Source organism: Schistocerca serialis, chromosome 5 (assembly GCF_023864345.2).
Source record: "Schistocerca serialis cubense isolate TAMUIC-IGC-003099 chromosome 5, iqSchSeri2.2, whole genome shotgun sequence".
Lineage (NCBI taxonomy): Eukaryota > Metazoa > Arthropoda > Insecta > Orthoptera > Acrididae > Schistocerca > Schistocerca serialis.
Genome location: NC_064642.1, coordinates 401,049,130 through 401,073,219, shown reverse-complemented (window position 1 = coordinate 401,073,219; position 24,090 = coordinate 401,049,130). Strand labels below are relative to the sequence as shown.

General features: G+C 37.8%; 1 protein-coding gene across 2 annotated transcripts in view; it reads left to right on the top strand.

Moving 5' to 3' along the window:
- The window catches only part of LOC126481180 (CREB-regulated transcription coactivator 1-like), a 388,693-nt gene that overhangs the window by 320,024 nt on the left and 44,579 nt on the right, over nt 1-24,090 (top strand). For both annotated transcript variants that reach the window (XM_050104753.1, XM_050104752.1), the window contains one exon: nt 18,662-18,733. In XM_050104753.1, the coding sequence (XP_049960710.1) occupies nt 18,662-18,733 (72 nt within the window). The remainder of the gene's footprint in view (nt 1-18,661; nt 18,734-24,090) is intronic.

Genomic DNA, 24,090 nt, shown 5'->3' with positions numbered 1-24,090 from the left:
TCTTGGACTTTCTCATTGAATAACTCAGTTGTACTCATCCATTAGTCAATACTGCTGAACTTCAGACAGAAGCCATCGTATATGCGAAACTTAAAGCCTATTTTATTTTATGTCTGTGCACCAACAACTGATATTGAGCATTTAATACAGTTTTATTGCTCCCTGTAACTTATTTCTATGTATCCCTTTAATATCATACATTGACTAAAGTTGATTCATTTTTGTGACTCCTTTGTGGTGAGTCATGAATAGCAGTTTTTTGTTCAGGATCTAAATTTTGCTGTTATGTTAGGAGGAGTGGGATTGGTCTGGAGAGGATGTAGGAAGTCATTGGCCATAACCTGCTGAAGTATTCACCCTGCTTTTCTGGAAGTGATGTAGAGAAACAGTGGAAAACAAAATGCAAGAGAATGGACGAGAATCTGAGCTTCAAAGCAAGCCCAAAATAAACTTGAATGATATTAAAATAATATTTGATCAACTCACTGGAAAGAAAACTGCACTAATTAATTGGAATCAGTCAATGAACTTTTGTATTTTGAGTCTTTGAAGAGAATGGCTGCATGAACTGCAAAATAGCCTGAAGTATTTTTGGTAATCTAAGTTTCTATTCTGTCTGAAGTGAAAAGCTTACATTGTTGTATATTAGTTTTGATTTATGGTTTGTTTTAAGGTATGCGCTTTTAATGGGAATACAGTTCAAATCTCAGTTACATCATTGTATATTAGTTTTGACTTATGGTTTTAAGATATGGGCTTTTAGTGAGAATGTATTCAAGTCTGCTGGTTGCTAAACGAGCAATAGATTTATTTGAAATACTTGAAGAGACAGAAGAACAAACAAATTGATTAGGAAACTAAGTGGAGTGGAAGAAGTATTTATTTGTGACTATGATGAAAATGAAATGGAGGTAGACAGAAATTGTAGTCAGATTTAATGGCAGATGGCAGATGGGCAAAGGAAGTTTTTAGTTAGATTTCCAATTAAAAGAAAAGAAAAGACAGAGAACACAACCTAATGGGAGATGTAAAGATGATGATAGAAAAAATGTGGCTACTGTGCCTTTCATTGCTCTTCAGGTGACATAAATTTGGTGAAACTACTCTTAGGTGAAAAGATCACACAGTTTTTGTTGTTGTCTTCAGTCTGAAGACTGGTTTGATGCAGCTCTCTAAATTAGTCTATACTGTGCAAGTCTCCTCATCTTTTGCATAACTACAGTAACTTACGTCCCGCTTGCTGTATTGAAGCCTCAGTGTCCTAAAACTTTCATGTCCACGCATCCTTCCGTTACCAAATTAAGATGTGTCCTTACAACATACCCCTTCTTTTAGTCTAGTTGTACCATGAAGCTCTTTTCTCCCCCATTCAGTTCAGTATCTAGTCAGTGATTATCTCGATTATCCATCTAATCAATAGCATTCCTCTGGGACACGTTTCCAAAACTTCTGTTCTCTTATTACCTGTATTGCGTGTTTCAGTTTCATTTCCATGTAACATTACAATCCAAACATATCTGTTCAGAAAATAATTCGTAACACTTAATTTTATATTGAATGTTGTTATAAAAGATCTTGCTATATGTGGACCAAACAACTTGTGACTCAGGCGTAGTATCCACATTCTACACTCACACCCACATCCACACCCATACCCAATCATCATTACCTGCTTTGCAGAGAATACTCTTCGCCACATATTATGATTTCCTACTGCAGTTAATCTAGTGTGATTGCAGCCTCTGTGGAGGCAATACATAGGTGGCTGGAATATGTTCATAGATTCTTCACGTAATGCTGGTTCTTGAAATTTTGTATGTAGGGTTATGTGGTGTAGTTGAAGCCTATCTTCAAGTGTCTGCCAGTTCAGGTGTTTTAGCATTTCCTTGACAGTCTCCAATGGACCATACAGACTTGTGATCTTTCATGCAGCTCTTCTTTGTATATGTTCAACATCCCAGCTAGTCCCTTGTCAATATTTTAGGATGGGTTGCTCGGATGTATTGTAAGCGATCTTCTTGGTACACTGCTGCATTCACCCCATCACCCTAATCTCATTTGGTAAGTATTCAGGTAAATATTTAGTTCAGAACAGTATTCAGTACTGAAGAAAAATTTCAGGAAATGAAAGTTATAAAACATGTGCCATAGATTGCAGTCTTTCTTTGTTTAATTTTTGCGTAATTTAAATTATTGAATTTAGGCAGTATGTTTCCTGCAGACTTGATCATGATCTCATGAAGTCCTATTTGTTGGTTGTAATTAATATGCAGTTCTAGTTGTAATTTGTTTACTGCAAATGTGTGTATTAAATATATGTTCATATAGGCTTGCTTCTGTAAGATACATTTTTTGCTACTTTTAGTTTGTGTTCAAACCATGTTTGGATACAGTCGTATCATCTTCCGTGGATACTCTTTATTTACTGATCTCAGAATTTCTTATGATGATTGTTCATATGATGAAAGCTAATGCATGTTGGCTTAAAACTACAATTGTACAATGAAGGCTTTCATGACCGAATGTTTCAGATGCCGAGAATTCTTCCAGGTTGTTTGGCCGGGGTCCGTGGCAATCTTCTATCTCTGACATTTTGTCCAAAGCTACGTTGGACATTTTCAGAGGTGTTCATGTTTGTGCTGCGTCTTGTCAGCAAGACTCAGCACAAACAGGATCACCTCCAAAGATGTCCAATGTAGCTTTAGACGAAATGTCTGGCATAGAAGAGTTCCATGGACCACGGCCATACAACCCGGAAGAATTCTCGGCAGTTAAAACTACAATATCATTATGAAAAAGCTTTTCACATTGAACAGGTTGTTTAAATATTTCAGTGTTTTATCTGCAACCACATTAGATTTGATAGAGAAAACATGAGAATCTTAACACTTAAGAGCTATTGATGGCTCTGTTTACTGGAAAGTGACTAACCAAGTGCGCAGTATTTTTCTTGTGTGATTATGCTTTATTGTCTGTTTAAATACTAAATGTGAACAGTTCTGTAAACGTCATTACTATTGTTTTTGGGTCTTTATGAAGGTACAAAGTCATGTTGCACACTGTCTGTGCTATCAAAGCAGTCTATGCAATTGCAGATGGAGTGCTGTATTACCAAAAGAAATCAAGATAACCACTGTGTAGTATCTCACAAACATTATAACCATCAATAAAAGATGAAAAACAGTATTTTGTTTTCAACTAAAACTAAACAATGGAAAATCCAGGATGGAATAATGACAGTATTGTGAAAGTAAATATTTTCATAATATTGCCAATTTAAACTAAGGCTTTTTACTATCTCACAGACAATACTGAAACTTTTTTTTAGGTCAGTAGTTAAAGAGCACCCATAGAAGATGTGAAAAACACTGAAACACATTTTGACCTTAAAAAAAAAAAGTAAATACAGTTGTGTTGTGTAAAGGTACACATCTTCTAGCAATAAATTTTAGCCATCTAAAAGGAAATTGGGACAAGGAACTAAATATCTCCATTGTGAGTAGGTACATAGGGTTGTATAAATGTAGTTTTACTTTCAAAGACTTTGTGGGTGTTTGGTAAAGGATTTCTATATAAACAATGTTTAAAATAGGCCAATTACACTGAAGAATATTCAGGTATTACTTCTCTTTGCTGTGCTCTCTGTCAGTGCCGTTATCAGCAGCACATTTGCTTAATTGTTCTTAATAGCAATTTTATTGTATCTGTTTTTCTCTGTCAGTATTATCCATACTCTCCTGTAGTGGTCTTTGGCAAAAAGGGAAAGAAAGATAAAGATTCATCCTTTACATAGTGACAGACTGGTTATAAATTTTATGTGAAAGTTGTTACGAAACATATTTGAACTTGCTTTCTTTTATCAGTTTTCGGTCACTGGTTCACTCTTTTGTTTTCTTGCTCTATTTCAAACACATAATTATTGGTAGCAATATCCAGATCGGCTCAGCTATGTTGAAGTTAGACCATTTCTCCACATTTGATGGTAGTGGCCAACTTTCTATGTGTCCATGAGCTGCTGTTTCTCCTCTTTGATGTGTCAGTTGTAGTGTATTGACTGTATTGAAACAAAATATATAGTTGCATGTGAATGGGTAGCTTTGCAAGGCATGCACATTTTAAAAAAGCATAGCTCTGTCTCTTTAGTTGAGCTTCTTTCATAAATCTAGAAACAGTTGATATTTGTTAAGAGTGGCACTACGTGATAGAAATCTTTTGGTTGTTTTCTCTCTCTGTGTGTGTGTGTGTGTGTGTGTGTGTGTGTGTGAGAGAGAGAGAGAGAGAGAGAGAGAGAGAGAGAGAGAGAGAGAGAGAGAACCAGCTTTTTCGTCAAAAGATACAGTCTAACTGTGGCGGAGCAAGATGAAAAAGTGTGAATGTGTGGTGTGATGTTAGAAGATCTTATAAAAAACATTGTGAAGAATTTGTTTCTATGATGCTGCTGTTTGAAATAAGTGGTTTTTGTAGAACTTTATTTCTACTGTGAAAGGTCTGGAAACTATGAACTTGATGTATGCTGAAGAGATTGGGAGTGGGAGACAGTTTTTCATTAGTAGTATAATAGAGGCTACATATAAAGCAAGAAAAAGATGGTGTGAACTGTAAGCTTTAGATCATATTTGCAGGAAGAGAGATATTTTTTTATGGTGTGAATGGCAAAGCATCAAAAAGATACATAGAAAAATAGAGAGAACAGGTTGGACGTACTAAAACACAAAACAATCAAAGAAAAGTCAACAAGTGATGTTGAAATAACGGAATAAATCACTTTCTTTATGTAATTCAAGTTCTGAATGACTTAGGAAAATTCTGAAAATGTCTGTTCTGTATATCCTTACATTGAAAAGAGGAAATGATTTGTCACCATCATGATATGCTATGTTGCCTTTCTTTTTATTGCTGTTGTATTGGTAAGTTTCCATTGCCAATGAAAACAGTCTTCTGTATTTCAACACTTTATATATATATATATATATATATATAGGTTTTAGTCTTGTGTTTCACTTTCAAATTTGCACATGAAATATTCTGTTTCCCTTGTTATGATAGAAGCTGTTCATGAAATACAGAATTGTGATGATATAATATCATTATTGTTGTTGTTGTAGTCTTCAGTCCAGAGACTGGTTTGATGCAGCTCTCCATGCTACTCTATCCTGTGCAAGCTTCTTCATCTCCCAGTACTTACTGCAACCTACATCCTTCTGAATCTGCTTAGTGTATTCATCTCTTGCTCTCCCTCAATGATTTTTACCCTCCACGCTGCCCTCCATGCTAAATTTGTGATCCCTTGATGCCTCAGAACATGTCCTACCAACCAGTCCCTTCTTCTTGTCAAGTTCTGCCACAAACTCCTCTTCTCCCCAATTCTATTCAATACCTCCTCATTAGTTATGTGATCTACCCATCTGATCTTCAGCATTCTTCTGTAGCACCACATTTCAAAAGCTTCTGTTCTCTTCTTGTCCAAACTACTTATCGTCCATGTTTCACTTCCATACATGGCTACACTCCATACAAATACTTTCAGAAACGACTTCCTGACACTTAAATCTATACTCAACGTTAACAAATTTCTCTTCTTCAGAAACGCTTTCCTTGCCATTGCCAGTCTACATTTTATATCCTCTCTACTTCGACCATCATCAGTTATTTTGCTCCCCAAATAGCAAAACTCCTTTGCTACTTGAAGTGTCTCATTTCCTGATCTAATTCCCTCAGCATCACTCGACCTAATTCGACTACATTCCATTATCCTCGTTTTGCTTTTGTTGATGTTCATTTATATCCTCCTTTCAAGACACTATCCATTCCGTCCAACTGCTCTTCCAAGTCCTTTGCTGTCTCTGACAGAATTACAATGTCATCGGTGAACCTCAAAGTTTTCATTTCTTCTCCATGGATCATTATACAGAAGTAGAATATGACACTGACTTTGAAATTAAAAAAAATAATAAATAAATAAATAAATAAAAAAGTACTCAGTGAAGCTGATTTCCCTAAGTATTCGTCCTCCCTTGCCCCCCCCCCCCCCCCCACCCCACCCCCCCTACTTTTGCACCCAATTTATGGCTTTCAGAACAGAATTTCATAAGTATTGCAAAGTGATGCTTTTTCCAATTATGATCTTTCCTTGAGTTTGCCAGTAGTCAAATCTGGAAAACAGAAGTTGACATGCTAATGGTGTATGGCACAGTTGTTCATATTTGTCCATGGCACTTATGTAGACATGTAAATGTATTGTCTCAGTAAAAGAGAATTATCTCCTTTGACGAGTTGAACAGCTTAATTTTTTATCAATTTCAAGTTCTTCATTCAGCGATCATCCAGCTATGTATAAATTTGTTAGCATTTTCTGGAGTTGTGTCCTTAAATGCACCTTAGATGCTTGTTATCAATCATACATGGGTAACTGTAATGGAATGTGATGAGCAACTTGTGGGCCATTCTTCTGTTTCCTTTATTGTTTTTTAATGCAAGTGTTAGTTCTTCATCGGTTCGTTTTTGTTTTGACTTTGATAAGTAAGTGCACACTCTTTGCCGATTTATATTTACAGACCAAACTAATATTTTCTCTCTGTCTTCCCTCCCTTTCACCACTCTGATATCATTGTAAAAAGCCAGTACAGATCTGCAAATGAACCAACACCCATAAAATAAAAAATTAAGCATGTAATTGATTCTCATATCTTGAAATGAGATAGGTGTCTTATATTGTATTATTTGATAATACAGAATACTGTGTAAAGGAAAATTACACTATATGTTCTCTTTGAACTGATTATGAAATGAAAAAGGAACATTGTAACCCTCAGGCTCTGTTGAATGAGATGGAGCAGGCTCGCTATCAACCCATTGCAGGCCTCTTGAGACATATTTTCCCACTCCTCAGTGGCAGCAGTCCTGAGAGCTTCAATCGGTGATGGAGGATGTTAACAACTAGAAATCACTCTTTTGAGCAAGCTCCATACACGCTCTATGCAGTTCATATCTGGTGAGTATACTGGCCAATCCATCCTTCAGATCCCACATCTTGTCAGATACCAACACACACTGCATGCACACTGAGGTTGAGTGTTATCAACCTGTGGAGTGAACCCTTCCACTACAGTCTCTGCAAAACCACTGACTATGGGTCAGACAATGTTGTCTTCATACACTGCAGCAGTCGTATTGCTTCAATTGGAATGAGTGGTGTGCAGTGTCCATATGTGGTGCCTGCCCAGATTGTTGATGACGTTCCACAGTCATTGAGGAACGATTGTATTCCCATGTTTGCCTCCATATATGAACAGCGTTGTCTTCAGGATGCAAGCCTATTCGTACTTCATCTGTGAAGAGCATTTTGGTCCATTGGTGTCCATTGGAGCTCTAGCCCAACATACACGAGCACACCTATGATATGGATGGAGTGATGTAGTCTTGAGATGTCTTTGGCTGTACAGTCAGCCATCGTGAAGTCTGTTGCATACAGTTCGGATGCTTAATGGTAATCCCAGTGGCTTCACGAAGCTCGTGGAGCAGAGTAGTCACTGCCTTTGTAGGGTCTCACCCTGCGTGTATCATTAAATACTGGTCCTGAGCTGCTGTAGTTTTGTGTGGATGACCGTCACAATGTCGATCCACTATTAAATGCATTTCCTGGAACTTTTTCCACAGTCTGGAGACAACACTTTCATTAATGTGACCAACATTCACAACATCAGCTTGTCCCATATTTTGTCCCATCAATGTGATGATTTTGATACGGTCTGCCACAGAGAGCCTGCTCTGAAGGCATTGTGGTGCACTGCGAGACACACAGACAACTGCGCATTCAAAAGAATTCAACTCTGGTGCACTGCATTTGATTACAAGCTGTGACTGCACGGTCCCAGATGAGACAGAGTGGCAACTACAAACAAGTTCACATTATGTACACAGCCAACTTCCTACATAAACATAAAAGGAACATCCTTAGTGACTATTGGTGGGTAATTTGGAAGTATGCTTAACGTTTTTTGATGACTGTGGTTGGTTTTCCATAGCAGTTTGCTACAGCTTTTCATTCAAACTTTATAGTCAGTATAATGTTCTTCATTTGTTGTGACTTGTGGTTTGCTAATTATAGTCTTTTGAAAGTCACACATGTCATATAAATATGTAATATCTGAAATGGTGCTGTTTCCCCAGTGCTTAGTTATGTGGACAATAAGAAAAAAATTGCAGTAGTCATAATGTTAATTTAATTTGTGGAACATTAGTAATCTACACTACAAATAAGGAAAGTAGAATAAATTTGTATGTATATCATTTCATTATCCACACACACCTTGTGGAGTTGGTAGCTCTAGTGGTGGCACTCCAGCACTGCTTTAATTTATCAATTTGTTTCACTCTTCTAATTCAGCTTCCAAAACAATGCGCTTTTTTTCTGAGTAGAGATCATTGATTTTCTTAGTGTTCTGTCTAATGGGTACATATTAGTGATAATGACAGTTGCGGGTGCACATTACTGTTTGCAAAAATTTCAACACCGGTGAGAAACCATCAGATATATGAAATTGAAAGTGTATGTGGTGTGTAAAAATACAAAGACACAATAAAAATACACATCAAAGTCACAGTGCATCACAGTAAGGATCTGAGATGTCTCTGAAAATCATGGAACAAGAAAGTAAAGTCTTTGAAGACATGCATAATAAATGACCTTACATTCTGTCTAAACCCATGATTCTGCTGAATGGGAGTTGTTGCCGAGTTGCCAACCAACAAAATTGGTTATGTTCATTGCATCATTTTAAGTTAATGATGTGTGGACATCAGTTTAGTCCAGACTGGAACAAACCGCATTGGAAAAAAATGTATGTATTTGTTGCCAGGATCTAGGTGTACTCTGTTGGAATAGATAAGTACTGTTTTGCTGACACCAGAAACATGATATGCTGACAGATCACACCAGTAAGTATTTGGCCTTCAGCACTCAGTCTGAAGCTCTGTGAAGTGTGTTGAGTGAGGTTGTGCAGCTTTTAGCATACTGGACTTGCTTATGGTGGTTAAAATCACTATCCACATTTCAGATTTAGGTTTTCCTTAGTTTCACCAAATCGTTTAAAGCAAATACTTGGGATGGCTCATTGGAAAAGGGTTTTCTTTCCCATCTTCCTTTCAGTCCAAGCTTGTGCTCCATTTCTAGTGACTTAATTGTCAATGGAATGTTAAACCCTAATCGTCTTTTTTTGCATAATCGATTACTACCTCATGTTTGAAATGCCAGCAGTTATATACAGATGCCCCTAATTACATTCACTGATAAATTTATTTAAAAAAAATAAATAAATAAAACATCCAACACCGGAGTCACTTGTTTGATTCTTGCCCCAGTCAAGGTATTTTTCAGTTGGTGTCTATGTTCTTTGTGCATTTTAGATTATGACAATTATAGAAAAGAAAATTTGCAGATGACACTAAGAAAGTAAAATTTGTATAGCATACAATAAAAATTGGTTCATGAAAATTTGGAATTTCAGCAAGGAAATCTCAATCTTTTGATGGAATAAAATTTCAGTTCTGTCTGCATTTATGACCATAGACACTTAAGCAATTGTTTGTAAGTGTGAAAGGAGCAAGTTGATAAAGCATTGACTCCTCAGATTTACAACACATGGATATCATATTTGATGGTTTTGTAGGTGTCCAATATGTATTTCCAAATACTTTACTAATTTATCAGACATGTTTGAAAATTTGATAAGAGGTAGTCATTAATTACAGATTAGAGGCATTATAAACTAGTTATGGTTAGATGACATGTAACAGCTCTAAATTCAAAACAGTTTATTTGATATCTTCATGTTCTGCAGTTCTGGGATTGATTTACATATTTAGAACTCAACTTTTTTTGCTTTGGAGTATTCAGGATAATTTATTCTGTGCATAGAAAGAATATGTCATGAAACAGGTGTTTATTAGTTATGTTGTTCATGAGATCTTCAGCAATGCTAAAGTCGTTAGACAGACCACTTGTCACATTTTTCTTATGGTTTAGAGTGAGATGATGGTGTATGTCTAAGTAATACTGAGTAGCAAATCAGATCATTTATACTTGTATAACTGAAATGTTTAATGTCATTTACTAGCCAATTTAGCTGTGCTCATTGAGACAAGTTGCCAGAAACTGAAAGCTCACAGGATAGAGAACTGCCAGCAATGCTCTGAAACATTAATTGGTTTTTAGCTACCTGTAAATATACAATAATTTTACTCTCATGGATACCAAAGGTTTTAATGAAAAATGGTTGGTGATTGTGACGAGGAGTAAATGACAGGATAAGTTAAGTTTACATCTTCAGTATAGAAGAAAGAACATGGATTATTCAGTTTCTGTGATCAAGATATTGAAATATTGATATCATCTTGTTTCAAAAACGACTCTGTAGACAGAAAAATAAAGTATTTGTGTAGCTGTATGTGCATAGGATTTCTTGACGATGTTAATGTGGCAGAATCTATAAAGTTTCATGTTGTTACAATATAGAATGTAAAGAAAGAGAAATAAATATGGGAATGGTAACAGGGGAAACATGAAAATTATATTACAGCATTGAGAGGTATTGACTAGCAGATGGAATTGTGCAGCTGTGAAAGGAATGAAGACATTGTTGCAACAAAATAGAAAAAGTGGGCAAAATGGAGTGGAAGAATCAGGAGGCTGGAATCATTGAGTGCAAAAGTGCATTTCTTTGTACTCTGAGGAAGAATATGAGCTTAAAGCTGAGCCACTGTGTAAAATTCTTGCTTATGTGCCTATCCACTGTCCAGTGTGTGTACTACACAGTGAAAGGTTATTCTTGTATTATATTTCAACCACTGTTTCTATGTGTCATATGAAACTCGCCATTATATGGGAAAGGTGTAAATTATAAGAAATACAGTGATTATTGAATGTACAATAGCAATTACAACCAACAAATGGAGGGGACAGTCAGGCTTCTCGGTATCTTAGGAGTTAACAGTGCTCACAGTAGAACATTGACAAGAAGGATGAATATCTGAAGATTTTTAAAAAAGGGGGCAAAAATCAATGAAATCAACAAATAAACAGTTTCATGTAGCGAAATTATTTGAAAGAAGTCGCAGATAATAGCTAAAAGTAATTGATGTACGTAACCTGAAAGAGCATCATTAATTTATATATAAACTGTTGTGCATAATTTAAGAATAAAAGTAACATTCTCATAAAGTATCACTACTAAGAAACATAACTTGATGAAACTTGGACTGTACGTAGGAAGAACTGTTACAGTATAGTACAGAAGTCAACTGAAAGAAATACACAATGAGAACAGAAATGGCACTTCCATTCAAAGACAATAACGACACTGAAGTTACTGTGATTCATGATGGTCCCCTGGACATTACAAAAGGCCATGGTTCTTAATAGAATGTGTGATTACTATGGACGGCAATGAATGTTCTGCAATGTGCTTCCATGCTGGCCACAAGCACAAGATTGGTAAAGAGTTCTTGGATAGGGCATTCCATTCCTCCACCACTGTGGTTGACAGTTGCTGGAGAGCTGCTGGCGCATGTGGACATGCTGCAGTACGTCTCTCGAATGTATCCCACACATGCTCATTTTGACCTAAGTAAGTGGAAGAGGCAGGTCAGTCCATCCCTCTCATTCCAAGAGCTGCTCCACTTGTGCAATTTGATGTGGTCACACAGTGCCATCCATAAAAATAAAGTTAGGGCTGAATGTGCCACTGAAAAGATGCAAATGGGGAAGTAGTGCAGTGTCACACCAACAGGCACACATTGTTCAGAGATATGGAGGTCAGTACACCCATTCAATATTATGCCTCCCCATGCCATAACACCTAGACCACTAAAATAATCATTTCAACAGTGTTCCTGGGCGCATTACGGTTCTTACCTCTCACCATGTGAGGGTACTTAAGTCCTCCCAGGAACATTGTTGAACATGATCATAATGCCGTAATTGTGTGCACATACCGATCTCCATAACTTTGAACTCAGTACACCCACCGGCGCACATAATGTTGTTATGACACTGTATTCTGTACCCTTTGCATCTTTTCAGGGGTACATTCAGCCCTGACTTCATTTTTAGGGATGATAGTGCGTGACCGCATCACACAACACAGGTGGAGGAGCTGTCCTACCTGTTCCACCATCTTAAATCCCATTGAGAATGTGTGGAATGGCATGGACAGACATGCTGCAGTACATGGCCAAATGCACCAACTACTATCCAGCATTGTCAACCATGCTGGAGGAGAAATAGAATGCCCTACCACAAGAACTCCTTACCAACATTGTGGCCAGCATGGTAGCATGTTGCAGGGTGTGTATTGTCCTTCCATTAAGAGCCATGTCCCACCTTTCATGAAGTCCAGGAGACCACCATAAATTGCAATGACTTCCGTGTAATTGTTGTCTTTGAATCAAAATGTCATTTCTGTTTGTCTTATTGTGTGTTTCCCACTAAAATTTCCTTGTTAGTTCTTATTCTGTTGGAGCATAAGTATTCTCTCTAATGAATTTGACTTTTTCCACTTAGAAAAGATGAGGCAGGTCATTTGCACAATTTTATATAACAGCATTTTGGAATTAGAAAAGATGAGGTAGGTCATTTGCAGAATTTTATATAACAGCATTCTGGAATTTGAATAGTCTCATTCACTTTTGTATTGTTTCCTGCATCTTACTGTTGGTTCATGTATATGTTATACTTAATTTTCCAAATGATCTGTATCCTTGGAAATTTTTTTAAATATATCAAATGCTGCAAATTTGACCCCTTACAATTTTTAAAGAAAAATAGTGTAGCCATCTGAGGCCAGCTTTAGTTATTGCTTTGGCAGCTAGTATTTAGCTGATCGTCTTCTGTGTGAAGAAGAAGGGGGGGGGGGGGGGGGGGAAGAAAATTGCTCCTTTACCGAGCTAACTTTTACTTAGACCTGAAATTTTTTTATAAGTTTTTCTTTTTCTTTTGCATTGAAAAATATGTTGGTCACAGCATAATGAAATTCCTTTAGTGAAAGGGAAAAGCTCAATAATGATTGAAACTGGATTAGATCCAGTTCATTTTTATGTCTCTTTATCCTTCCAAATGGTAAGCTGTTGGGTTTGGATGGAAGAAAATTATTATTTTCAAGGGCAAACGCCTGTGATAGCAAGGAACTATGAAATGTAATGGCGTGGTTGAAGATATTTACTGAAATAGTCTTTCTTTGAAAATTAATACAGCATTTGGTGTGACATCTCTTTGAGATTTTGATGGAAAATAAATATTAAGAACCTCAGTACATGTAAGATGTGGTGGTTAAAAGCTGACTGACTCATGCTCACACTTCAAGTATTTTCAAGTGTAATGGTTATTGTTTCAGTGACAAGTTATTCCTGTCGCTCACTGCTGTTTTTGATAGTACAAATAAGACTGTGAAAGGTTAACTGCCTCCAATTTCTGAATTTGCAGCAGTGACTGTTAAAGCAATGGGCAGTCTTTAGGGATTGACAGAACTGTGTCTGCATCAACAACTGGAAAATGTAAAATTAACGTTTTAGAATATGGTGTAACCTTAATAAAATTGTGGAATGTGCAAACAAAGTTAGAAGGCATGTTCATTGAGTAAAAGATCCCTTTTTCCCAGAGAAACACACTGGCACAGGAATCAGAGATAACTTAGTGAGAAGTGCATGAGCTCAACAATGGGCCAGTTTATCACTTGTGTGCACTCTTTAAGTTTATAAATGTGTGACTTATCTCCCTTAAAAGCTGGGGAAAAGCTTGCATTGAATGAAATGATAGGTGCAGTTATTGTGTATATTTTTATGATTTTTGGATATAATAGAGGGAAACATTCCATGTGGGAAAAATATATCTAAAAACAAAGATGATGTGACTTACCAAATGAAAGCGCTGGCAGGTCGATAGACACACAAACAAACACAAACATACACACAAAATTCAAGCTTTTGCAACCAACGGTTGCTTCATCAGGAAAGAGGGAAGTAGAGGGAAAGACGAAAGGATGTGAGCTTTAAGGGAGAGGGTAAGGAGTCATTCCAATCCCGGGAGCGGAACGACTTACCTTAGGGGGAAAAAAGGACAGGTATACATTCGCACACACACCCTTATCCAACTGCACATACACAGACACAAGCGGACATTTGTAAAGGCAAAGAGTTTTGGCAGAGATGTCAGTCGAGGCAGAAGTACAGAGCCAAAGATGTTGTTGAAAGACAGGTGAGGTATGAGCGGCGGCAACTTGAAATTAGCGGAGGTTGAGGCCTGGTGGATAATGAGAAGAGAGGATATACTGAAGGCCAAGTTCCCATCTCCAGAGTTCTGACAGGTTGGTGTTAGTGGGAAGTATCCAGATAACCCGGATGGTGTAACACTGTGCCAAGGTGTGCTGGCCGTGCACCAAGGCATGTTTAGCCACAGGGTGATCCTCATTACCAACAAACACTGTCTGCCTGTGTCCATTCATGCGAATGGACAGTTTGTTGCTGGTCATTCCCACATAGAAAGCTTCACAGTGTAGGCAGGTCAGTTGGTAAATCACGTGGGTGCTTTCACACGTGGCTCTGCCTTTGATTGTGTACACCTTCCGGGTTACAGGACTGGAGTAGGTGGTGGTGGGAGGGTGCATGGGACAGGTTTTACACCGGGGGCGGTTACAAGGGTAGGAACCAGAGGGTAGGGAAGGTGATTTGGGGATTTCATAGGGATGAACTAAGAGGTTACGAAGGTTAGGTGGACGGCGGAAAGACACTCTTGGTGGAGTGGGGAGGATTTATTGAAGGATGGATCTCATTTCAGGGCAGGATTTGAGGAAGTCGTATCCCTGCTGGAGAGCCACATTCAGAGTCTGATCCAGTCCCAGAAAGTATCCTGTCACAAGTGGGGCACTTTTGGGGTTCTTCTGTGGGAGGTTCTGCGCTTGAGGGGATGAGGAAGTGGCTCTGGTTATTTGCTTCTGTACCAGGTTGGGAGGGTAGTTGAGGGATGCGAAAGCTGTTTTCAGATTGTTGGTGTAATGGTTCAGGGGTTCCGGACTGAAGCAGATTCGTTTGCCACGAAGACCTAGGCTGTAGGGAAGGGACCGTTTGATGTGGAATGGGTGGCAGCTGTCATAATGGAGGTACTGTTGCTTGATGGTGGGTTTGATGTGGACGGACGTGTGAAGCTGGCCATTGGACAGATGGAGGTCAACGTCAAGGAAAGTGGCATGGGATTTGGAGTAGGACCAGGTGAATCTGATGGAACCAAAGGAGTTGAGGTTGGTGAGGAAATTCTGGAGTTCTTCATCACTGTGAGTCCAGATCATGAAGATGTCATCAATAAATCTGTACCAAACTTCCTCTAAGCGACCCATGAATAGGTTGGCGTACGAGGGGGCCATCCTGGTACCCATGGCTGTTCCCTTTAATTGTTGGTATGTCTGGCCTTCAAAAGTGAAGAAGTTGTGGGTCAGGATGCAGCTGGCTAAGGTAATGAGGAAAGAGGTTTTAGGTAGGGTGGCAGGTGATCGGCGTGAAAGGAAGTGCTCCATCGCAGCAAGGCCCTGGACGTGTGGAATATTTGTGTATAAGGAAGTGGCATCAATGGTTACAAGGATGGTTTCCGGAGGTAACAGATTGGGTAAGAATTCCAGGCGTTCGAGAAAGTGGTTGGTGTCTTTTATGAAGGATGGGAGACTGCATGTAATGGGTTGAAGGTGTTGATCTACGTAGGTAGAGATACATTTTGTGGGGGCTTGGTAACCAGCTACAATGGGGCGGCCGGGATGATTGGGTTTGTGAATTTTAGGAAGTAGGTAGAAGGAAGGGGTGCGGGGTGTCGGTGGGGTCAGGAGGTTGATGGAGTCGGGTGAAAGGTTTTGTAGGGGGCGTAAGGTTCTGAGGATTCCTTGATCTCCGCCTGGACATCAGGAATGGGATTGCCTTGGCAAACTTTGTATGTGGTGTTGTCTGAAAGCTGATGCAGTCCCTCAGCCACATACTTCCGACGATCAAGTACATGGTCGTGGAACCCTTGTCCGCCGGAAGAATGACGATGGATCGGTCAGCCTTCAGATCACGGATAGCCTGGGCTTCAGCAGTGGTGATGTTGGGAGTAGGATTAAGGTTTTTTAAGAAGGATTTAGAGGCAAGGCTGGAAGTCAGAAATTCCTGGAAGGTTTGGAGAGGGTGATTTTGAGGAAGAGGAGGTGGGTCCTGCTGTGGCGGAGGACGGAACTGTTCCAGGCAGGACTCAATTTGGATAGTGTCTTGGGGATTTGGATGATTTTTGACAGAAATAGCACTTTTACAGCTCAGAAGCAGATTCAGAAATGCTGAAGAATATTAAGTAAAATGAAACATTGTGGGAAAATACATTTTATTTGGCCGGAAAATTCTCTCTCTCAAAGTGAAGAGCTAAACTTGGCAGTGCCTCCCACCTCTTATGTTATGGTAATTTGGTGGATGTCCAAAGTAGAGGATAGTACAATCTAGGGAGGTAATATGAATTTCGTGACAAGCATGGTATCAAGGAGAGGCCACTCATCATGGAATAGAAATCAGTTTAAATAGAAAGAGTCATTCAAGAATGAAGATTTGGTTTAAAACTTGAAAAACTGAACAGTGGCTCAGGCATGTTTGTAGATTGAAACTTATCAGAACACCAAAACTGATCTGAAATTTAAAAGCTGTAGGTTGAGGACCAAAATTAAAATTTAGCAATGTGTGATTGGAACAGATTGGAGTAAAAGTGTGACTCACACATGGAAATAAAGTTGGTCATAAAGTATGACCATGATCCTTCTGTGAAGAGAAAACTGGGGTATTATTTAATTGTACTGGCTGATGAAGTAAGGTGAACAATTGTAACAAATTGTCTAGAAACTACAGAATAATGATAAATGAACAAGTGTGAGTAGTAATGGTAGATGAAATAACTGTTCTCAAGAAATAAGACATTATTAAAATGAAAAATTATAAATTAGTCGTCTTCTGTTTATATTACTCAAACTTTGTGTCTGTTCTTTTTGGGGTCATTTGTGACAGCAACTAACACAGTCAGTGATGCAGCAAAGCTGTCCACATTTTGTGAAAGTAAATTTCTATTTGAATAACAATAAATACTTATTTATTATCATACTATCAAATGTTGATCAAACACTGTAATGAAATAGTAAAAATATATTTTGATGTTAATTGAAATACACTTAGATAACCATGAAATACAATGTCCTCTAAGAAGTTTCATTGGTTAATGGAAATCTGTCATAATACAGCAGTTGTCTGCTGCTAAAGAGCGTCACTTGTGGTTGTTACTCTCTAAGGATTAATCAAAAAGAAACATTCAAAATGTTTGAGTGTGTGCACTGATGAGAAATTAAATTGGAAGAAACACATTGATGATATGCTGAAATGGTTTGGTTCAGTTACTTATGCTATTAGGTTTATTGCAAATTTTGATGATAAACATATCAGTAAATTAGCCTACTATGCCTGTTTTCATACACTGCTTTCATATGACATCATATTTTGTGGTAATTCATCATTAAGAGAAGTAGTATTTATTGCACAAAAGTGTGTAATCAGAATAGCTGGAGCCCACCCAAGATCACCTTGCAGACATTTAGTTAAGGAACTTGGGATATTCACAGCACCTTTACAATACATATATTCACTGATGAAATTTGTTATTAGTAACCCATCCCAATTCAAAAATAATAGCGAAATGCATAACTGCAACATTAGAAGAAAGGATGATCTTCACTATTCTGTGTTAAATCTGACTTTGGCGCAGAAAGGGGTGAATTGTGCTGTGACAAAAATCTTTGGTCAGTTGCCAAATAGCATTAAAAGTCTGACAGATAGCCAACCAACATTTAAAAACAAATTACGTGAATTTTTAGATATGAAGTGGTCACTGAAAAAAATTTGTTACATTGTGTAAAGAAAACTTATGTTAAAGTGAGATGTTCCACATCATTACGAAATGTATTCATGGTCTATGGAAGAAATATTAATGTAATGTATATGTCCATCAGCAAGTAAGTTAAGTACTGTGCAGGCTTGCTGAGCGTCATCTTAGGAGCAGTGTTATGAGGGAGGTACACTTCTGGAACAACCGTCTATGAGACTCATAAAATGTTAAGTTTCAGGATTGTTCATATAAATGGGCTTGTGGTCAAACGTGCATTTACAGAAGGAATGATACAAAGGATTTATGTAACATAGAAACTTCATATACAGTTCCTAATTATTGATGATAACGTGAGTTTATTTAAACAAATTTACAGCTACCTTAAAAATTTTCATTGTTTGGATTTTAGCATTTTTTCTTAATTTGGTAGAGGTATTATATAGTTTCCCATCAAATAATTTGCATGATGGAATGCTGGTGTAAAGCAATATTTCTTGTGCCCTAATGTTTACAATCATTATCTTAGTTAATGAATGCCACATTTTGAAGCTTATTATGATTGGCTGACAGTAGGGGGAAAACATTACTATCAGCAGCTGTGTTGAAACTATAGATTTTCATTAATTTGGTATTTTAGAAATAAATACTTTTGACAGAAATATATTCAGCTTGACTTTATCCAGATAAATTGTTTCTGGTATGTGTATTATAACAGGTGTGATTTCTCTTTCTTTTCAGGTGGACAATCCTGTACCTACAAGCATCAGTTACATAAATTCACAACAGAGTAACACAACTAACTACTCACAGGTTAGTGAATCATTGATAATGTACTCTGCTTGTTCATTTGTTTCTACATAACAGTAGTTTCAGTAAGTGTTGAGACATTTGGTGTAAATTAGGTAAATGTGTTTGAATAGTCACTGATTTTAGATAAATAAATTACTTCGGTGTATGATGTTGTTAATGCAAAGACTTAACCAATTGTTTTGATCGGCATGGAAAAATTTTGCCTCAGTAGGTGCTACAATGAAATCCCAAAAGCTCTATAGTGTATTAACATTTGTGATAATAATTTACAACTAGCTCAAAACCAAGGTATGTTTAATATAATAAGGAGTAGAGCCTGAAACTAATAAAGGAAAGTATGTATACTTTCAGCAAAGACATTATAGATAACTTCTATAACTACGGCATAGTCTGTGTGGAACAGGTGAAAATTCTACATTCTGTAAAAACCACTTTACTGATCAGAACTCTGGATTCGTGAAATATTTCTGTTGGCAGCAACTTTTCTCTAAAAGAAGTTAATTGATGATTGTCTGTATAGAATTCAGCATTTTAGACCTTCATACCTACATTGTATGTACGCATTTTTTTCCAATAGTCATCTATACACAGGGCATGCCTTACAACTTGTTGCTCATTGAAGGAACTGAGTGCAATATCTCCCTCACACTTACAAACTACAATAGTACAGGTATGTGCCCCTCCTCTTTCTCTCTCTTGCACTGCAAATAAGATTAAAGAACGGACATTTATCTGCAGTGGCAATCTCCATGAAATATCAAGACTGATCTCATCATATCATCTTCAAATAAAATGATACTGTGGTGTCACCGCCAGACACCACACTTGCTAGGTGGCAGCCTTTAAATTGGCCGCGGTCCGTTAGTATACGTTGGACCCGCATGTCGCCACTATCAGTGATTGCAGACCGAGCGCCGCCACACAGTAGGTCTAGTCTAGAGAGACTCAGTAGCACTCGCCCCAGTTGTACAGCCGACTTTCCTAGCGATGGTTCACTGATTACATACGCTCTCATTTGCCAAGACGACAGCTTAGCATAGTCTTCAGCTACGTCATTTGCTACGACCTGGCAAGGCGCCATATTCAGTTACTATTCTGAACAGATAATATTGTGAATCATGTACCATCAAGAGCGACATTCATCATTAAGGGATTAAAGTTAAGTATGAAACTAATTACGTCCGCTTTCGGAACCTTCTGCACAAAGTTCACATTGCTGATATATCCTTGCTACATTCCAGTTTTGTTGATAATCCAGACTGCATCTGTACACTGTCTGTAGTGCTAGTACTGTCATCAAGGTGTTGTCAAATATAGCAGCATTTTTTGGATCCATCATCCACAAAGTAGTCTAAACCTTTCTTCAAAATATTCTTAATGTGACAATATGTTAATCAGATTTTTTAAATACTGATTTTAAAGAGTATACAGTAAATTAAAGAAACAAAGCACACTTGTGTTACTTACAACATGCTAGTTTCTGTTTGTCTGCTCACAACAGGTTTTTGTGCAGACATACATATAGGCTGGTAATGAAGTGGTATTGATTTGCAGCTTCTGTATTTTATGTAGTGCAATACTTACAAAAAGTTTAGGGCTTCTATAAGGGAAGGTTTAACATTATGATGTAATATCTTTCTTGAATTTTAGGATAAGCTTGTAACTGTTACAAATGAAAATGAAAAAAACGTTCTGCATACCTTCACTACTGACGAACAGTTAGTTTGAGAACATTACTTTTCACCTTTAAGCGAAGAGTCTCTTTACTTACTGAAATATGGGTGGCATTGAGTTTAGGGTATTCCTGCATAGTGTTTGACACCGTACAAATATTACTGTACTGTTCGTAATTAATGACATTATATATTAAGTAAACTAGTATTGGTTGTTATTTACATTACATAGAAAATCTTGTATGGATCATTATAGGCCCATAAATCAATTTCAGTTACTAAAAATGTTGAAACAGACAAAGCAATTCCTTATTGAATATATTGTAAAAATTAGTCAATGTGTAGATTATCCCTGGTGAAAACTAATCTGCTCGGTGGTGTTTTGTAAGTGCAAATGGTCATTGTTCACTACTCCGTACAATATTTCATCTAGGTATGTGCCAAACATCTTCAGGTGAACTGTTGGTGACTGGCATGGGCTACTCTTGCCACACAATTTGTTAGTGCACTGTACACATTTTGCACTGACTGTCTGCTGGGTTGCTGCTCACCATGGCCCTTGGCATATTCTGTTGCCTTTGCTGAGAACAAATTCTGAAAATAGTGGAATTCCGTATGTTGTGCAGTTGGCAGTTGCTGTCAGTAATAAGGATTTCTGCCATTTGTATCTCCATGGAATCTTTAATAATGCTACCCCAAAATAAATTAGTGGTAGTCAAAATTGTTGTTTTGTTGTATTCTGTTGTATGCCGAATTGATATACAATGTGCAGCAATAATAGATATGGGTTGCGATACACAGTGACAGCATTGATGTTCTACACAACATTCTCCATCGGTGCATGTGTTGGTTGACCTATGTGAGGGTGACAAAAACTTGGTTGCACATTCACTCTTGGTAATTAATTCCTTGAAAGTCCAACCAAATTTTATTCGACCACACCTTCTCTGGGTATGCTCAAGATAACTGTCGTATCGGCCGCTGCACAGCAGCCGTCAGCTCGGCGTGGCGTGCCACAACATGCGCGACACACAGCGAGTACCGCTGGCGCCGCACACGATGTCAGCAACTGGCGCAAGTGAACGCGTCGTCGCAGGGTTAGCGGCAGCGTACACACCACTATCGATGCAGATTACCCTGGTGGTGCTGCCCTTGCCACCAGAGTGAACAACCGTATAAGGGCGCCGTCTACCAACACTCTGATTGGCCGGACCTGTGGATTTAAGCTAGCTCCCTGAACCCATTTAACCAGTTCAATCTTCGCCGATGACTGTGCTGCTACCCGGGTGCTGGATTCATGACGACCGAACCGTACTGTGGCCTCCCTGGTTGGAAACTTGCGACACGTCGGTATCGACTGGTTGGCAGTGGTTTGGACTTGTATTCTCTACTAGTGACTCTGATTTCTCCTTGGCGCTACAGCCAGCGAAGTGTTGTGTAGTTGAACTTAAGTTTTGTTTTGAGTGTCAGAAGGTCAAATAAATTTGACTATCACGGAATACTTATATAACGTATGTTTTAAAGACGATTTCAGCAAATTCAGTTGAATTTTCTTTTTGAAACTGGAAAATGAAGTGTATTATCTGCTTAAACAGTTTTTAAATGGAGTTCAAACCAGTGGCCATGTCGTTTAACAATTTAGAAGTGATGAGGGAAAGAATTTAATAACCAGGAAGTAAAGGAATTACTTGTAGATAAGGGAACAGAATTATTGATTTCTCCACCCTCTCCTCCTGAACAAAATAGTGTGGCCTAACATGAAAATAGAATAATTATTGAACTGCATGTTTGATGCTGAACAAAAATTATCAAAAGTATTGTGAGCAGACACTGCAATATAGAAGTCCATGTCTCGAATCATACTGGTAGGTCTTCAGTTCCCACCAAAAGCCCTTACAACCTGTGGTACGTTTGAGTAGTTAAAGTGCACTTACGTTGTTGACTGTTTTTATGTGACATGCAGCTTTTGGTAATGGCGCAGTGAAGCATAGGGAATCGAGACAATCAATCATGAGTGAGATGTTGATAACGAATGATAATGTTGTTCTTCATTTCTTCCCGTTCCTAAATAAAGTTAGCTAACTGTTGTTTTCTTCATTCATAGGAATTTAAGTTTGCATCATATGGATTGTAAATTATGGCATATTTGAAAATTGCAGCTAAATTTTATAACAGTGAATGTTTACAGTCATGCTTGTCAAAACTACTTTGCTTTTTTTTGTGAATACTTCGCGATTTCTGAATGTGTTGTTAGGCGGGAACCTAAAAGCATAGCTTAATTCTCTGTGAGTGAAATGAGCAGCAATATTTACCTAAAAGTGCACTTCCAAAGTCGCATTATTATGCCACCAAAAAAACCGCTTATACAGGAAGTGTACTTTCATGACTACCAAAAATGAATCTCGAGTCCTCGTACTAGTTGGTCGGTTCTCAAAATATGATGTAATTGGACAGATGAAAAATCTGCTCACCATTCAGTGTAAGGAGAACACACACACACACACACACACACAAAAGGTATTAAAGTTTGCAAGCTTTTGGAACAAGTGGCTCCTTCTTTTGGCAGAAGGGAATAAGGGGAAGGAGGAGGGTTGAAGGAAAATGACTGATAAGGTTTAGGAAAAGGGGAAGAATTCAGAAAAGTTACCCAAAACACTGGGCCAAGGGAGACTTACAGATGGAATGAGAAGGGAAGACTGATTGTTGAGGAATGCATTGGACGAGATTTGAAAACCTGAGATTACTGTCAAACCACTGGGTTCTACATAAAAAAAGTTGCAGCTGATGGAAGTCATGACTGTTATTGCTTTTCTGAATATTTTACAATGTGAATTTGATGTATTAACACTTACACTTGATAGTTTCCTTGGCATGAAAACAAAGAAAAATGAGAATGCAGCGTTTATGGTAAGTGAAGAAAAATACACTGAACAGATATTGGAAAGATTTCAACTGGTTGAGTCCATTATGATCTCAGTTCCCATTGAACATGAAGAGAACAATCAAAATGATGCAGTTTCATCCTCTGTCTCCTGTCATGAGGCAATTGAATGTCTTGTGTATTTTTCAATAGAAGTCATCCAGATATATAACTTTTGTGATGAATAACACTGTTCACGCTATAGTTTTAATCAGCTACTGAGGACGGGCATTGAGTTGCACTTTAAATTATCATATTATTTATTACAGAGAGGAATATTTGAGAATTTACAGTGATGCTGATTTTACTGTTGACAAGCATTTAAGTGGAACTCTGGCAAAGTATTATGTTGTGACAAATGGATCAAAAGAACCAGTTGGCTGATATTCTGATGAAATTTCTTGAACAAATTTTGATTTAATTTGCTATGTGCAGAAAGCAAATCAGTATTTCTTTGTTTATTTATGTGCTTAACTTTTCCACTGGAGGAAGTGTTATAGTAAAAAGAAAAATCTTTAAGGGTTCAATGTAAACTGTTATTCCATAGAAGATTTGAAATATCCTTGAGTTTTATAAAAACTCTTGGTTTTGCCACTGAAGAGTTCATATCCTGTAAGTAAAATATTTGCTAGTGAAACTGCCTTTGTCAAACTTAATAATCTTACAACAGAACTGCCATTGAAAATTCCATGTGATAGTGATGTGTTAGATATATCACCAAATTTATGATTTATTGAGTTGGAAAATCTCTCTAGAATACCTCA